At 41.5% G+C, this 19,346-nt stretch overlaps 1 protein-coding gene across 2 annotated transcripts in view; it reads left to right on the top strand.

Moving 5' to 3' along the window:
- The first annotated feature begins 1,142 nt into the window (after positions 1-1,142).
- Positions 1,143-19,346, top strand: part of LOC135556503 (phospholipid phosphatase 2-like) — a 31,241-nt gene continuing 13,037 nt past the window's right edge. Inside the window, exon 1 of one of the 2 annotated variants that reach the window (XM_064989764.1) lies at positions 1,143-1,351. Coding sequence is in view for 1 of the 2 variants with exons in the window: in XM_064989763.1 (XP_064845835.1) it covers positions 1,480-1,540 (61 nt within the window). In the remaining variant the exon portion in view is untranslated. Of the gene's footprint in view, positions 1,541-19,346 lie in introns of both variants that reach the window. The other variant, XM_064989763.1, reaches the window with a different exon arrangement.

The following is a 19,346-nucleotide window of genomic DNA, read 5'->3' as shown; positions in this document are numbered from 1 at the left end:
ATTAATATTACGAGAGTTTTTGTGTGGAGTTTTCCTTTAACCTCTACGGTTTCGGTGTAGGCACATTATACAACATTTTGAATAGTAATGCAATGGTTCATTGGATCAATCTAAAACTTTGTACACAAACTGCTGCCATCTAGTGGCCAAAATCAAAATTGCGCCTAGAGTCCTACGTGTAATAATGGCCTTTCTCTTGCATTTCAAAGATGATGAAAAAAATAAAAATAGAAAACGCATGTTTTTTTCTTTATATTATCTTTTACCAGATCTAATGTGTTATATTCTCCTACATTACTTTCACATTTCCACAAACTTCCAAGTGTTTCCTTTCAAATGGTATCAAGAATATGCATATCCTTGCTTCAGGTCTTAAGCTACAGGCAGTTAGATTTTGGTATGGCATTTTAGGCGAAAATTGCAAAAAAAAGTGTCCGATCCATTTTAAATGGGTTTCCATGCGTTTTCAACTCTGCCGATGGTTTTGTCTCAAACTGTTGCATTGTATAGCAAATTAGCCCAGTCTGGTCTTGGCAGTGAGCTCTTGCCAACAGCTCGCAGATACAGTGCTGGTATAGCCTACATTATGATATTATGGATAAGACCGGGATCATTTTTATTTCTCAAACTGGAGCCAATTAAAGCATTGATCATGTCACCAGAATTAGATCCCCCATATTTATTGGAATGGAGCATTAAACTCATCACAGTGCACTTTCACCACCCTGTAAAGTTCATAATTTATTTCAGCTGCAGCCTTCTAAATGCTTTCCCGAGTCATAGTGGGAAGACCATACGTCATCGCGTCACCTAAAATGTACTACGATAAGATGGTTATTGGGCCTATTGGCTATCAATATTTGAGCATAATGTCGTTTCCACCACAATTTCTCGAATCATTTATTTTACCGACGCAAAACAAATCACACCTTTTCTAGCATATTTTGTTTTGTCAACATTTGGAAAGTTTACTGATTTGCTATTACCATCGTGACATTTTTTATCCGACATGTGCTTTATATCTATAAAAAGGTTGACTGGAAACCTGGCTTGTGTCAATTCTTATCTTTCAAATTTCGCACATTTAAGTAACTATTTCCGAGTTCCCAGTTGTTTTGAACGCCGCATAAAATACTGTAAGGAAGTGGGAAGGAGGGATCAGTGGCGTAGTGCACTGAGAGTGTTGCGTTGGTTTGACAGACGCCTCAACTAATATAAAAACGTTTTATTTTTCAGTCCGTAACCAAAATATGCGGGCAAAGGGCGTAATAGTTTTAACACTGTGGCCGATTGAGATGATTAGAGTCTGAGTTCGGAAGACATCTTTGGGATTTCAAAATTGCATTCCAAGGTAACAGCATTTGTGGGCAGGTAGGGAAGTAGCCTTCCGGAAGAACTCGCGATACAGGTTGGCAGTTTGCATACGGCACTCGTAAAGTAAGTTTTGAAACAAGTTTTTAATCAAATACAGAAGGAAAAATGACGGATTTTAGAAAAAAGAAGCTGTATGTCTTCGTGGACGTGCTGTGCGTGGTAGTGGGTAAGTACAGTAGCTACAGTGTATCAATTTCACACTGCGCTTGAACAAAGACAGGATTATATACTAGGCAGGCTACGTAATCAGATCCATTCACATACAGTCATTAGGACTACCGTGTCCGTGCCTCGTTAACATTGATTTTAATTTTAGACGGATGAAAATCCATTGGACATGAAATGGAAAAGATTATACAGATTGTTACCAACATAATATTCCTCCTCGTGGTTAATGTATGTGGCAAATGACAACGTCTTTACTGTATATCTAACTGATTTAGTCACTTTTGATTACATAGTTGAGTCGAACTGTCGGCCTACTCTTCATTAAAAAAAATAGAAAGTTCAAATATGTGCGCCCTTAGAGACAATTCTTATAAAGCTGGCGGACTGTGAAAGAGTCAGATTTAAGTTTTGTGTTAACACTTTCTCCAGTTCATACTGATTATAACACCGTAGTAGAGAATAAGATGGGAGTAGCTTGTTTTTAATGCCAGCCTGTCTCTGCTCCAGACCATCACCACTTACAAACATGCACATTTGTCCAGATGACATGATGCGATATTAAATTGCACCATGGGAAAATAGGAAAGGCTCATTTTCATCATGGGCCTTTTACCTTTTGTAATGAATTTCAGTAAACTCAATATTTGTTTGTGGAAATGTAATATGAGTGCCCCCTTATCCCTATTTTCCTCTATTTGGCCTTCCAACATCTTTTGAAGAATATGCCTCTTTTCCACATTCAATGCATTTTCAAGGATCTTGCTTGCAAATGTGCATGACAGACCAGCTACTTCAATACTGAGTTAGTTCAATATGAATTCTGGCTGGGAATTTAAAGTGCAGACTGTCAATGAATCAATGAAGATAAATGATAGGGCAGTGCAAATGTACAAGTGGACAGTGGTTTGAGGTGAAGCTATAGCAATACAATCAGTACCAGTCAAAAGTTTGGACACACCTACTTATTCAAGTGTTTTTCTTTATTTTTACTATTTTCTACATTGTAGAATAATAGTGAATAAATCAAAACTATGAAACAACACATATGGAATCATGTATTAACCAACATGTGTTTTATATATTTTATATTTGAGATACTTCAAAGTAGCCCCCCTTTGCCTTGGTGACAGCTTTGCACACTCTTGGCATTCTCTCAACCACCTTCATGAAGTAATCACTTGGAATGCATTTCAATTAACAGGTGTGCCTTGTTAAAAGTTCATTTGTGTTTTTTTTTCCTTAATGCATTTGAGCCAATCAGTTGTGTTGTGACAAGGTATGGGGTGGTACAGAAGATAGCTCTATTTAGTAAAAGACCAAGTCCATATTATGGCAAGAACAGCTCAAATAAGCAAAGAGAAACGACAGTCCATCATTACTTTAAGACATGACGGTCAGTTAATTGTGAAAATTTCAAGAACTTCAAATGCAGTCTCAAAAACCATCAAGCGCTATGACGAAACTGGCTCTCATGAGGACCGCCACAGGAAAGGAAGACCCAGAGTTACCTCTGCTGCAGTGGATAAGTTCATTAGAGTTAACTGCACCTCAGATTGCAGCCCAAATAAATTCACACAGTTCATGTAACAGACACATCTCAACATTAACTGTTCAGAGGAGACTGTGTGAATCAGGCCTTCATGGTTGAATTGCTGCAAAGAAACCACTACTAAAGGACACCAATAAGAAGAGACTTGCTTGGGCCAAGAAACACAAGCAATGGACATTAGACTGGTGAAAATCTGTCCTTTGGTCTGATCAGTCCAAATGTGAGATTTTTGTTTCCAACTGCCGTGTCTTTGTGAGACGCAGAGTAGGTGAACGGATGATCTCTGTATGTGTGGTTCCCACTGTGAAGCGTGGAGGAGGAGGTGTGATGGTATGGGGAAGCTTTGCTGTTGACACTGTCTGTGATTCATTTAGAATTCAAGGCACATTTAACCAGCATGTCTACCACAGCATTCTGCAACGATACACCATGGTTTGGGCTTAGTGGGACCACCATTTGTTTTTCAACAGGACAATGACCCAACACACCTCCAGGCTGTGTAAGGGTTATTTGACCATGAAGGAGAGTAATGGAGTGCTGCATCAATGACCTGGCCTCCACGATCACCCAACCTTACCCAATAAAAAATATATATATATTTAACTAGGCAAATTCTTATTTACAATGATGGCCTACACCGGCCAAACCCCGTACGACGCTGGGCCAATTGTGCAGTGCCCTATGGGACTCCCAATCACGGCCGGTTGTGATACAGCCTGGATTCAAACCAGGGTGTCTTTAGTGACGCCCCTAGCACTGAGATGCAGTGCCTTAGACCACTGCGCCACTTGGGAGCCTGAATTGAGATGGTTTGGGATGAGTTGGACCGCAGAGTGGAGGAAAAGCAGCCAACAAATGCTCAGCATATGTGGGAAGTCCTTCAAGACTGTTGGAAAAGCATTACAGGTGAAGCTGGTTGAGAGAATGCCAAGAGTGTGCAAAGCTGTCACCAAGGAAAAGGGTGGCTATTTGAAGAATCTCAAATATGAAATATGTTTTGATTTGTTTAACACTTGGGAGTTGGGAAACACTGCTTAGCGGTAGGTTTTCCATCTGTCAAGGCTCCAATGTGGGGGTGTTGTTACACAGGGGGTGTATGATAACTGATAACTGCATTTACACTTGGCAGACTGATTGCGTAATGGTCTGGCCTTTAGCAGCACATTCCCACATTGTTGTTGTTCGTGTGTGGTGTGAGAGAAGAGGAGAGCAGAATGGGTAATGCCTGTTGGGACCTGCTTCAGGGCAGCATCCCCAGGCTTTCAGGATATGATCCATTCCACCATGAGATTTCAGCAGTGAGTACATCACACCGACTGCTACATAGAGAGGGTCTGGCCGGCCCCCCTAATGAACTCTAAAGCCCACCATGTCACGAGTCTTGTCTTAAATTCTCACGGTCAAATTTAGATGATCCACCTCACTTCTTGCACCCTCCAAAGAAAGGAGAAGTAAGTCATATCCATGCTCCTGATCTTCGCAAAAAAATAGTCTTTTTAGACACAGGATACACTAGTTATGGTGTGGCTTTTGTACCACCTCCAAAATGGATTGAAATGCACTCCACTGCCCAAGCCTGAAGGACATAAATTGCTAGAAGTAAAAATACAACTGAATCTCTACCAAGGGGGAAGTTGATATAAAGGGAGAGTGCAGTGATGTGGTCTGTAGTTTAATTATTAGGTTACTGTGAAGTGTGAATTAATGGTATTGCAATGGTTATGCAACAAGTCAGAACCACATTCCCCAGGGTTAACCTCTGTTGTAGGCTATTACGTTTAAATGACATTACACTAAGCTCTGTAGATATAATCACAGAGTAATATAACTGGTAAATACTTATCCTGCCCAGGGCTTCGCCCATGTCAAACTATGAAAAGCTGGTGTGGCAGGTGAGGTGTGTGATTATTAACCATGGGTCATTTCCATTTCTAAAGGACCCATGAGCACCAGCATATGAAGTTCATAGGAGCATATCAAATTGGGTGTCAAATGAAAGCTAAGAGTCTATATTTTTGGCAAATGAAGGCATGATACATTTTTCAACCATTTTCCATGTAAAACAATTGTAATGGCTTTGATTTCTGGTTAAACAGATGGAAAAGGAATCTTAGAAAACATCTTCAAGAAAAAGTCTTCAAAGGTTTTAGAAATACATCCAAACACAATAATGTTGAAGAAAGACCCCTGTCAACTAATATCAACACTTCTATTTAGTTTTGGAGAATTTATTTTCCTTCTGTAAATGTATGAAACATTGCCTTGTGCCTTGCAATTCTATTACCAAAAACCTGCATATCATTAAGATATTTTCAAAAGTCTCTCCCTCATTATTAGGGAGGGTTATGAAAGTTCACAGAAGTAACAAGTAAAGGTAGACCTACCAATTTGTTATAGTGTTTTTACTGATATCAATATTTGTTTGAGTTATTAAGCGAACCAAATTCAATTCTGTTACCAAATCTGTAAAAATGACTGAAAAATCATTAACGGAATTACTGCAATTGAATTGGCTACAATAGGAGATGATAGTAGTCACAAACCACAGTTGGGTAACCTGCTACTGTCCTCCCTTCCACTGGCATACTGGTTATGTTCAGTTTATAACGGTTGTCTTTCTCTTTCTGTGCTTTCATGTTCAAAGCCAGAGTGAAAACTGTCTGAACAACCCATCCGCTCTCTCTCTTTGCCTCTCTCTCTCTCTCTCTCTCTCTCATTCTCCTCTCTTCTTTCTCTCTTTTCTCTCCTCTCCCCTCTCTCTCTCCAGTTAATGTTACCTCTCCTCTCTTACTGACACTTACCCCTCTCTTTCCATTTGCTGTAACCAGCATCCCTACCAACTGAGCACTGACCGACACCAGACATCCATGGACGTTGAAAAGTAGTTGATTTGATTTCAACATCCACAGACAACGTTTTTTAGTCCGGTCCGGAACATCCGTGATTTGGCCCAAACGTGGACGTGAACCAATCATAGACGTCTATATTTCACAAGTTTGGTCGTCACAGTAGTCGTGTATAGTACTGTAGAGCACCCTAGAGTTTAGTACAGAATAATGAACTCTACTGAACTGTACTGACCTCTACTTTACTGTGATGTACTGTGCTGTTCAAACAGTGTGAAACAAAGATGTCTATGATTGGTTGAGATTAGGTCCGAAACAACTAAATTTGGGCTTGTTTGTGGGCGGAGCTCATTACAATAATAGCCATATATGCAAAGGATTATGTTGCATATTTCTACCTGTTTAGGAAACAGCACCATGAAGAGAATGACATTCATATCCATAATTATGCATTTCTGTGTAGTACAGATCAGGGATCCATGATTGAATTCTGTTACTATAGTTCAGTACCCAAAATAGATGATTTAATGCTCAAGGTGTCATGTCATAGCTGACATCCCATTCTTTCTGCAAACATCTTTGAATCTAAAAGGGACACTTCGGAATTTTGGAAATGAAGCCCTTTATCTACTTCTCCAGAGTCAGCTGAATTCATGGACACCATTTTTATGTCTTTGCATCCAGTATGAAGGAAGTTCGCATTAGCTCGCAAAACTACCTCTAACTAGTGTTACCATGGACTTCCAGTCATTGCGCTATCTACTAGCAGCTACCATAGACTTCTAGTCATTGCGCTATCTACTAGCAGCTACCATAGACTTCTAGTCATTGCCCTATCTACTAGCAGCTACCATAGACTTCTAGTCATTGCGCTATCTACTAGCAGCTACCATAGACTTCTAGTCATTGCCCTATCTACTAGCAGCTACCATAGACTTCTAGTCATTGCCCTATCTACTAGCAGCTACCATAGACTTCTAGTCATTGCCCTATCTACTAGCAGCTACCATAATTCGGAGCAAATACTGTTTTTGAAAAACGTGGTCGCATATATGGTTTTTGAAACTTTGAAATCAATGTTTTTTGTTTGGCTCAGCATAATTCCATTATTGTGGAATTGCCCCATGACAAAGAGGCAGTTTCAAGGTCACTAGTTTGAGTCCTCACAAGCCCCCTGCTTTACAACCCATGCTAGGATTTCACTGTGGAATTAGATGTTCCTCAGACAATAAGACTCTATGCTTCAGAGAGCTTTCTCTCTCATGTTTATGTCCTAGATGGCCTCAGCGGCTAGTAAGTAATCTGTAGTTACCAATTTTTTTGGGATACTCAAATATCTGCCCTAGTTTAGCCTTGAGTTTGACATTCAATATAGGCTCCTCTCTCCCACCCCTCTCAAACCCTCTAACCCTCTTTTTCTCCCTCCCTCTCTTCTGTCTGTAAACCTACACTCAGCACAAATAGACAGTGGGTGTTAGCTGGGGTTAACCTCTCCCTGTCTGAAGTTTTCATAGGTAGCACTACAGAGAGACCAGCAGAGCAGAATAACAGTCTACATTTTCAGCTGTACTCTGTGCTTCAGTCCATATGTATAGCTTTGTACTGTTTCTTATAAATAAAGTGTATTCTGAGCAACACATGATTGCTAACCCCCCGCCCCCCCGGCAAGGCAGAGGTTACACTCACCACATACTCTCTCCAGAGCTGAGAGGCTATGAGTGAGTGTGACTCAGTTAGGTCTCCACATACATACTACTGGACCCCCAGGGTCTTGGCACAGCTACAGAGGGACACAAGAAGGAATCAGCTGGTTTAGAAAGGGACTTGAGGAGATTTTGTATTTTTTTCCACTCAAACTCAGTGGCACAGCAATGCAAATCAGAGTATCCCTGGCACTTCTGAGGAATTGAGTGCAAGACAGCAAAGGAAATGCTTTGTGATCAGTTAAGAACTCACAATGTCTTTTCTCCAACTCAATCATCAAGTTTTCTGATGACAGCACAGTGGTAGGCCTGAATACCAACAGCGATGAGACAGCCTACAGGGAGGCGGTGAAGGCCCTGCTGGAGTGGTGCCAGGAAAATAACCTCTTTCCTCAACATCAACCAAACGAAGAGGCTGATTGTGGACTTCAGGAGACAGCAGAGAGAGCACGCCCCATCCACATCGACAAGGCCACAGTGGAGGTTGAAAAGCTTCAAGTTCCTCAGCGTGCACATCACTGACAACCTGGAATGGTCCATTCACACAGACAGTGTGGTGACACATCACTGACAACCTGGAATGGTCCATTCACACAGACAGTGTGGTGACACATCACTGACAACCTGAAATGGTCCATTCACACAGACAGTGTGGTGAAGAAGGCGCAACAGTTCTTCTTCAACCTCAGGAGGATGAAGACATTTGGGTTGGCCCCAAAGACCCTCACAAACTTCTACAGATGTACCATTGAGAGCATCCTGTCGGGTTGTACCACCACCTGGTACGGCAGTTGCACAAACCGTAACCGCAGGGCTCTCCAGAGGTTGGTGCAGTCTGCACAGGGTAGCCTAGTGGTTAGAGCGTTGGACTAGTAACCGAAAGGTTGCAAGTTCAAATCCCCGAGCTGACAAGGTACAAATCTGTCGTTCTGCCCCTGAACAGGCAGTTAACCCACTGTTCCTAGGTCGTCATTGAAAATAAAAATTTGTTCTTAACTGACTTGCCTAGTAAAATAAAGGTAAAAAATAAAATAAAAACGGAGGCACACTGCTTGGCCTCCAGGTCATCTACAACACCCGGTGTCACAGCCACCCGAAACACAGCCTGTTCACCCTGCTACCATCTAGAAGGCAGAGATAGTACAGGTTCTTCAAAGCTGGGACCGAGAGACTGAAAAACATCTTATTTCGCCAGGTCGTCAGACTGTTAAACAGTCACCACTAGCCGGCCTCCACCCAGTACACTGATCAGTCTCTGACATCCCATTTGGCCAAAAAGCAACAAATTTGAAGTTTTGGAATGGCCCAGTCAAACTCCAGACCTAATTCCAATTGAGATGTTGTGGCAGGAATTGAAACGAGCAGGTCATGCTTGAAAACCCACAAATGTCACCATTATATACACATATACATTGAGTGGACAAAACCCGATACTGAGCATTTCCATTCTGTTTTCAGTCGGCTGCAAGGTGTGAACATTCCTACCAATAAGATTTTGTATTGAATGGCTGTGTGTGTGGAGACAGATTTCATGTCATACTGTCTAAAACATTTCCAGCTGTACAGTAACTACAGCCATGCACACACAGTAGCCATCAAGCACAAGTTTATTTTTATTAGGAATGTATGTCCATGTACACTGAGTATACAAAACATTAAGGTCACCTGCTCTTTCCATGACATAGACTGACCAGGTGAAAGCTATGATCCCTTATTGATGTCACTTGTTAAATCCACTTCAATCAGTGTAGATAAAGGGGAGGAGACAGGTTAAAGAATGATTTTTAAGCCTTGAGACAACAGACATGGATTGTGTATGTGTGCCATTCAGAGGGTGAATGGACAAGACAAAATATTTATGTGCCTTTGAACTGGGTATGATAGTAGGTGCCAGGTGCACTGGTTTGTGTCAAGAACTGCAAATCTGCTGGGTGTTTCCTGCTCAACAGTTTCCCGTGTGTATCAAGAATGGTCCACCACCCAAAGAACATGCTACCAATTTGACACAACTGTGGGAGCATTGGCGTCAACATGGGCCAGCATCCCTGTGGAACGCTTTCGACACCTTGTAGAGTCCATCTCCTAACACATTGAGGCTGTTCTGTGGGGAAAAGGGCGTGCAACTCAATATTAGGAAGGTATGCTTAATGTTTTGTACAGTCAGTGTATATATTTATATTCTGGTCTCTGACATTGCTCGTTCTGATATTTCTCCATTTGTGTGTATTGTTAGGTATTACTGCACTGTTGAAGCTAGAAAAATAAGCATTTCGCTGCACCTGTGATAACATTTGCAAAATATGTGTATGCGGCCAATATTTTGAATCTTAGTGCCACCGGTAAGAAAGCTTTTCTATCTGTGTTAAATAGGACAGTACTGGAAAAATGTTGGGAAAAAGATTTGACTCAATAAAATATGTTCCCATGTTCTTTGAACTGACTGCCCTGGAGTTTGTAGTGGTTGAAAGAGGCTTGTGAAGGAAACAATGAAGCTGTCTCCAGGGATTCAGGATTCTCATCCAGATTGGTTGTACCTTGTCATGAGTTCTCCAACTGTTTCCACTCAATGAGAGCTGTACTGATGACAGCAGAGGGAATAGTGCTCCCAGGACAGTTATCTTCTGGAATCTGAAGGCATTTCACTAAACAGAGTAGAATAGGTGGACAAACACACTTAGATGAGTTTGTTTAGTGAGGATTTGATACTATTAGGTTAAATGGAATGGAGAAGAGTACCTTAAATAGTTTCTTAACCATGGGTCTACAAATATCTACAGCTCCCAGATGTATAATCAAAATGTGTTGTCTGGTCTATTTGTTTGGTCTAAGTAAAGTCAGACTATTCCCCAGACCAGATTAAACTGCCCTCCATCCGCACTACTTGGTGCTCAGAATGCGTAAATGATGAGAACGAGAGAAAGGGGATTAGAAAGCAATGGGTAGCTGGATTTGGTGTGACTGCTTGGGGAAGTCGGGTGTTTCTAGTGTGAATTAGAATCCAAATGCAGAAGTTGTATGCTCAGCACATACCTTCCACATTAGTCAGTCTAGCCTGCCAGAGAGGACTGGGGCTGGGAGAAGGGCCCTAGTCCACACACTACACAGTGAGGGAAGAAGACACTGAGAGAAGTTGAATGAAGGGCTCTACACAGTCTACGCAAACAGAACTGACGTAGGTCCATTTTCATTGTGTTCCAAAAATTCAGCCAAACAAATGTACGTTGAACTACGTAGAGAACGGCACAGATGGACCTCCGCCAGCTCCATTTGTGTTGACTTGGTAGAGAGGAGTGAGAGTTGAGGAAAGGGCGTAGATGGACTGGCGAAGGAGGAACAGAGTAGAGGCACTGAATGTGAGACTGAGAGGAGAGTGACTGAGAGGAGAGTGGCTGGAGAGAAAAAAGTCACTGGATGACGGACCCTCAGTGTGGAAAGGCAGGCCATCCAATCCCAGTGTTCAAGCACGTGGCCCAGCTGTGACTCTGTAGGAAAGCCGCCTCTCCAGTCTGAACCAGGTCACATCTAAGGGCTGTTGAGGTGACAGTGGTACTGTAAAATTCTAGAGGACTGTCGAGTCACAGTAATCTCCTCTTGTACCTTTTTATTGACCTTTTTATTTCAGTATTTGCACTGTCTCTGCACACTCACAGGGCCCTATACACACTCACAGGGCCCTATACACACTCACAGGGCCCTATACACACTCACAGGGCCCTATACACACTCACAGGGCCCTATACACACTCACAGGGCCCTATACACACTCACAGGGCCCTATACACACTCACAGGGCCCTATACACACTCACAGGGCCCTATACACACTCACAGGGCCCTATACACACTCACAGGGCTCTATACACACTCACAGGGCACTATACACACTCACTCACTCTCACACACGTACACACTCACTCTCACACACGTGCACACTCACTCACTCTCACACACGTACACACTCACTCGCTCACTCACACACACACTCACTCACTCTCACACACGTACACACTCACTCACTCTCTCACACAAACACTCACTCTCTCACACACACACTCACTCACGCACATACATTTATACTGACTCTACATACCCGCACACCCACTCACATACAAGCTGCTGCTACTCTGTTTATCTTATATCCTGCTGCCTAGTCACCTTACCCCTATACATATCTACCTCCATCACTCTAGTATCCCTGTCCCCTTACCCTTATACATATCTACCTCCATCACTCCAGTATCCCTGTCACCTTACCCCTAAACATATCTACCTCCATCACTCCAGTATCCCTGTCCCCTTACCCCTATACATATCTACCTCCATCACTCCAGTATCCCTGTCACCTTACCCCTATACATATCTACCTCCATCACTCTAGTATCCCTGTCACCTTACCCCTATACATATCTACCACTATCACTCATGTATAGAGGTAAGGTGACAGGGATACTAGAGTGATAGTGGTAGATATGTATAGGGGTAAGGTGACAGGGATACTAGAGTGATGGAGGTAGATATGTATAGGGGTAAGGTGACAGGGATACTGGAGTGATGAGGTAGATATGTATAGGGGTAAGGTGACAGGGATACTAGAGTGATGGAGGTAGATATGTATAGGGGTATGGTGACAGGGATACTAATCTTCCTCCATCACTCCAGTATCCCTGTCGACTTACCTCTATACATATCTACCTCCAACACTCTAGTATCCCTGTCCCCTTACCTCTATACATATCTACCTCCATCACTCTAGTATCCCTGTCACCTTACCCCTATACATATCTACCTCTATAACTCTAGTATCCCTGTCACCTTACCCCTATACATATCTACCTCTATAACTCTAGTATCCCTGTCACCTTACCCCTATACATATCTACCTCTATAACTCTAGTATCCTTGTCACCTTACCCCTATACATATCTACCTCCATCACTCCAGTATCACTGCACATGTATAGTAAATATGGTAGTACAAGCTTTTTTATCAATAGCCTGTAGTTGCATCACGCAGCCCATATGTTTTGATTACTAATGCATTCTAAGGTTTGTATCATTAACAAGTGAAGTTGCCCAATAACTAGAAATCTAGCATTTAGGACCTGTTTCAAATGATCACTTTTTCGTATAACATAGCCACTTCATATGCGCGCGCTCTCTTGTTCCAGAATGGGAAAAATATCCTTTCTATTTTATTAAGTTCAAGTATTTTCTTCTTACTATAAAATCATATAAAATAATGTCACGGGGCTTATAAGCATATCTTGTCAGCTAAATGAACAAGCCTACAGCCTATATCACGATGCATAGCCAGATAACATACAGAAGGCCAAATCATATTCTGTTCTTCTGAAATACATTTCCTTCAAGTTTCTTTAGACCTGCCTAAAATAAATAATGAATTTATTGTGATGGTGTGTATTCAATTGATTTATTCAACTTTTTTAAATGTAGATCTTCCAAAGGCGAGCATCAGAGGATGCTGCTTGTGTGAGTGGAATGTAGATGTTCCAAAGGCGAGCATCAGAGGATGCTGCTTGTGTGAGTGGAGCCTGGAGATGCTAAATGTGTTTATGTCAAATAACGGGGCTGACATCTTTTCATGACAGCCACAGCCCTAGTCACACCACAGCATGTGAATATCACATCAGATGAATCAGTTGAATGCTTTAAAAAATCACACAAAGTAAAATCCCAGGCTGTATGTTTTTGTAATTTAGTCCAACTGTGTCTATAAAGCAGTCCAGGCGCCACACAGTAAAAAGCAGGGAGAGGCCCGCCCGGTCTATAGTGCAGTGTCAGTAAAGTTTGAGGCGGAGAATGAATCTTTAATTAAATCATTGGTCTAGATGTGCTGTGCAGTCAGCGCAGTTACTCAGGTGTTTGAGTTCAGGCTCTGACCACTCCATTACTGCACTCATTTCAGGGAATAAATGTACATTTCAATGCAAGAATCGAAACGAGCCGTGTACAGCCAGGTCCAACATTATTGGCACCCTTGTTGAAGATGAGCAAAAAAGACACTATGAAATAAATAATACATATTTTATGCTCAACATTTTTTGGAAATGTATATTTTATACTAATACAATTGCTCCAAAAAGAGTGTCAAAATGATTGGCACCCCTGTTTTCAATACTCCCGGCACCCTCTCCTTGCGAGGATAATGGCACTGAGCCTTTTTCTCAAGTGTTTTATGAGTTGGAGAACACATTGGGATGGATCTTAGACCATTCCTTCACACAGAATCCTTCCAGATCCTTGATATCCTTTACCTGCGCTTTGGACTGCCCTCTTCAATATAAACCACAGGTTTTCAATGGGATTCAAGTCTGGAGACTGAGATGGCTATTGCAAAATTATGACTTTGTGTTCAGTTCACTATGTCTTTGTGGATGTATGCTTTTATTGTCTTGCTGGAAGATCCATGTTTTTGCTTCCTGGCAGAAGCAATCAGATTTTTGGCTAAAATGTCCTTGTACTTGGTAAATGCCGTTGATCTTAACAAGGGCCCCAGAACCAGTGGCAGCAAAACAGCCCCATAACATCCAAGATTCACCACCATATTTACAGAAGGTATGAGGTTATTTTCTGTATACGCATCCTTCTTTCAACGCCAAACCCACCACTGTGTGGCCAAAGGGCTCTATTTTCATGTCATCGGACCGTAGTACTGGTTCCAATCCAAGTGCCAATGGCGTTTAGCAAACATTTGTTGGTTGCTCTCAATAAAGTCACTTTTTATGGCAACCCTTCCAAAGAGCCTATTGGCATGGAGGTGGCGTCTAATTGTAGATTTGGAGACGTGGTGACCCACAGATGCGACCAAGTTCTGTAATTCTCCAACTTTGGGTCTTTGATATTTCTTTGCGTCCTGAACCATCTTCCTCACTGCGTGGGGACAAGATATGCGTCCAAGTTTATCGCTGATCTTAATTGTTGCCCTAATAGTGGTAAGTGGTGTATATATATTTTTTGCAATTTTCTCTGTACCCATTGGCGGATTTTATGAAGGTCAACAACCATTTGTGAGCTCTTTGCCTTTTCCCATGGTAATGGATGACAACAGGAATTTACATGTGTATTACGACATTACCAGTAAAACAGGAAGCCATGGAAGGCCACAATAGTTAATTTGTTGAAATTAACTTAGAATCTGCATTAAAATTCAAATGTTTTATTTTGTTTGATTTTATTTCTGAGAATCTTTAGATGTGCCAATTTCAATTCTATATGTGTTATTTCATAGTTTTGATGTCTTAACTATTATTCTACAATGTAGAAAATACAAAAAAATAAGGAAAACTCTGGTATGAGTAAGTGTGTCCAAACCTTTGGCTGGTACTGTGTATATATAGCATCCAATAGCTCAGTATTTTAATTATTTGTTTTATACGGTAATTTTTGCTCATATTTATCAAGGGTGTCTGACTGTATTTTCAATTATGTCTCTTTGGTTCTTGTGCTGGAAATTCAATTCACTTCATGAATTGAGATGGCATTGATCCCTGCCCTCCACTGTGTAGACAGAGAGAGGACGTGACAAATGCAGTGACTCTCAGCTTCCAGTGAGATCATGACCCAAATCATCCCATGTAATTGCAGATCAGCTGTCTAAAATAAGCCGGGCTCCATTCAGACCTCTATATTTACAGAGCGGGAGAGTATAGGAGGACACTGGGATTGAAGGAATGACAAAGGATGAATGAGCTCGAGAGACTCTGAATAAGAGAGTGAGGGCACAAAGGAGGATAGAAATGAGTGGCGTTGATGGAATAAAATGAATCTCTTCTACCCAGCGCAGAGGGGTCAGGTAGCTTAGGACCCTCTATGAAAACGTGTAGATCTTATGCATATCCTGTAACTTTGAGCAGGTGCTTGATAGCTTTAACAAACTTCTTTCCCATGTGTTTGTGTCTGAACCAATTGTCTTCGAGTCATTTTCCTCCCCTCTCCCTTGTATTTCTGTGCTCCAAGACCCCGTTTAGGAGAAGCATAGAGTAGGCGAAGGTGCCATTGTAAATGATTGTGAATCGAAAGTAGAGGAGGAAGGGGAACATTACTTTCTCAAAATGTGACTGAAAAATGTTCAAATGGGGTTCCTTAATCTGAGGTAGGTAATGTGAACTCCTGCTTCTTGTGACTTCAGAAGGCCTCGTTATGGGCGCAAATAGGAGATATTTCACTGTCATTCCAAGCAGGGCCTCATTTCCCTCCAACTGTAGAGTCAGGTGATTCATGGGGCGAATACATTCCCTTTCAAACCTGCTTTCCTCTATTACTCTACCTTTTCTTGTAACAACTTTCATTTGGACCGTTAAAGACCAAGTTCCCTATTTTCCTTCTGTACAGATGAAGTTCTGCAGCACTGTCAATTTGGGCTGTGGCATTTTGTTGTGGTATCCTGGAGACCTAATTTGCCTGTCTATTTTTGTCTGTCAGTGTGACTGTGTTTGTTTGTGTCTGTCTGTGTGAATGTTTTTTGAGGTGTGTTAAGAGGCTTGGAAATCTATTAGACACCCCTACTGTAGGACACTAGTGCCAATGTTTTTTTTATTTTATTTATTTGTTTTTTTTTACCGACATTGTTTAAAAAACAATATTTTCATATTAACTTTTAGATGTATGTCTCATCAGTCAAAGTGATGTGTCTGCAGTATAAATGCAGTATTATCAGTACAGAAATAAAGACCTACACAGCTTAATAGGCCTGGAGGTGGTCATTTCAGGCTGGGTGTACTGCCTATCCCATGCCCAACACTAATACACTAATAGAAATAGCGTCCTTCACTCTTCTAACTTCTTTATAGCCAGAAGTGCTAGATCCAAACTTGAGATGTGCAACTTTCAAGCATTGATGTAATGTAAGATTTGTGCACAAATATTTGTTATTTTTGCTCATCTCAGATTCGACACTGATTCCCTCCACTCCTGCACTGTCTTGTTACTTGTGTTGTTGTGATATTTTTCTCTGTTTTCAGTTTACAGGAACTAATGTTCAGAAGTCTGATTATTCTGTCACTTTTCTATCATAATTTGAACCTTATTTTTCCCACTTAGCCACTACTAATGCTTCTGACAGACCCTTCTGAACAATGGTGTTGAAAGCATTGCAATTGCTGCAAGATGTTTGTTATACAGCATCAAGCACAAACTGTCTATTTAAAATGGCCTTCACCATGCTGTATTAAAGAAAATAAAAATGTCCTAGATTTTATCCAGAGGGCCAGACCAGCGCTCAGACTCACAACACGAATACTGTAAGCATTCTAAGTTCACTCATATGGGCAATGCAAACCAGATACAGGTTTCAATAAGCCTCGAGGTTGTCAGCATTTACATTCTGTTTTCAATCGGCTGCAAGGTGTGAACATTCCTACCAATAGGATTTTGTATTGAATGGCTGTGTGTGTGGAGACAGATTTCATATCATACTGTCTAAAACATTTCCAGCTGTACAGTAACGACAGCCATGCACACAGTAGCCATCAAGCACAAGTTTATTTTTATTAGGAATGTATAGCCACTTATATTCCCGGTAAATATTGTTTTTCTGAATACATTACAGAGGATTTGACAGCTGGTACTAATCCCAAGCAAGTTACATTATGAAAGATCAAGAGTATGGAAATACGCTTTAAGAAAATACTGTATCTTGTATAAAAACTTTCAAAGTGATGTATGATTAACTCAGAAGTGAAGTGGTGATAGTAGAGTGAATGTCCTTCAAAGATCATCAGCCTGTCCTGATTTAAGTTCCATTCAGCTCAGATGTTGGGAACAAAACAATGGCAAATTATTCCTCCAGAAACCAAACACATGTTATCGTGGACACTGGATCAGGGGGAGTGGGATGAATGAATAGTCACAATAACCAAGAAACACAAACCTCCTCCACTCTTTCTGTGGTTCACTTCCTGCCATGTGTGGATTTGGAGGAGGAAAAGGAAGCTGTTCCTTGACATTCTTGGTGTGATTCTGACTGATGTTGTTTGTGCTAGCTGGAGGCAGGATGTAGGACAAATGAATTGACAATAAAATGGTGGATGGCCACATTGTCTTGTGGCACCACCAGAAAGGATGGAGGTGCTGAGGGCCTGGGGCCACTAAGGCTTTTATTTTAGGGTTCTATTCCCTCACAAAGCTTTCTACCACTGTGTAAACACTACCCCAACAGCCTTGTGCTGAGGAAAACAAGGAGCGGCGGGCAGGTGAGCAGAGTACAGAGGGATAATGGTTGGTGCCGGTTGAGAATGAAGGGTTGCGTCTTGGATCCCATATCTGACGGTTAAGTGCCACCTGTTTGGTGGTGACGCTGTCTGATCTCTGTTGATATAATGGTGGGTGCTTGCATTCATATTAAATGTAATAAACATATCCTCTTGAACTAATATTAGAAGGCTAGCAATACAATGGACACTTTTTGTAGATGTAGCTTGAGTGAATCTTAGCGGCTATCTCCAGTTTAGGTTTTTCTCTCAAATGTTTGTCTCATTGTGTCTTTTGTCGTGTCTGACAACTAGCAGCAAGGTTAGACTGTATGACACAGTACACTGATCTGTCTTTATCCTATAGGGTCATTCCACCTCAAAAAGCACAAGAAAGAGGATTTTGACACCCACCATCTCAGATTGTTCTGCAATTGTTTATGTTGTTGTAAGCAGATAAGATTAGCATTCCTGCAACATTGTTTTATATAATTTGATCTCTGAGAAATTAAGCTAATTGATTACACCCAAATTGGCCATTTTAATTGATGGGATTCATATAATATTCAATAAATATAGTGCCCTACATCTGATTTGGACCAAACTTTTTTCGAACAATGAGTTCGACATGAGGAATCCAAAGAAATGGTCTAAAGCCCCTCACGGACCCCACCCCAACCTCACATGCCAATCCCACCCCAACAATGAGTTTATCTTATCAGTTCTCTATGTCTAACAAGTAGTTTGGAGCTGCGGCTTGGAGTGTTGTTTCTTTATCCAATGTATTGTATTCTCAGCGAATTTTGTGATTTTTTTTCCCCCTGTTCAGAGAGATTAGTCATTGAAATTGTTAGGTTTATGTCCCATCCTACATTGTTCTTGGTGCCGAAGACGTGGATGTAAATTATGGCAGCCTCCCACACCTCTCTGATTCACTGATTCAAAGGGGTTAGGTTAAATGTGGAAGACACATTTCAGTTGAATGCATTCAGTTGTACAACTGACTAGGTATCCCCCATTCCCAATGTAGATAGTGCTGTTTCAGCGGATTTGTATTTTTGCATATTTATTTTTAGAATCGAGGATGAAATGAGATGTGTTGACTCTCTGTTCATGTGATACGAGTTAGATCTGATATAAATATCATTTTCTTCTTCAAGCTTAGGCTAATTCTTATCCATGTAAATGTATATGTCATCAACATCTAGTTTACATTAAACTAGATGGTGTTATCTGGCCTTGTGTTTTCTTCATGATATTTACTATGAATACTAGTTTGTCCAAAACAGTCATTGCCGGCCGCGACCGGTAGATCCTGGAGGCGGCGCACAATTGACTCAGCGTCGTCCGGGTTAGGGGAGGGTTTGGCCGGCAGGGATGTCCTTGTCCCATTACGTACTAGCGACTCCTGTGGGGGGCAGGGCGCACTGACACAGTCGCCAGGTGCACAGTGTTTCCTCCGACACATTGGTGTGGCTGGCTTCGGGGTTAAGCGGGCAT

The sequence above is a fragment of the Oncorhynchus masou genome, chromosome 15 (genome assembly GCF_036934945.1).
Source record: "Oncorhynchus masou masou isolate Uvic2021 chromosome 15, UVic_Omas_1.1, whole genome shotgun sequence".
NCBI lineage: Eukaryota > Metazoa > Chordata > Actinopteri > Salmoniformes > Salmonidae > Oncorhynchus > Oncorhynchus masou.
The sequence above is the reverse complement of the archived record's forward strand: the minus strand, read 5'-3'. Positions and strand labels throughout refer to the sequence as shown.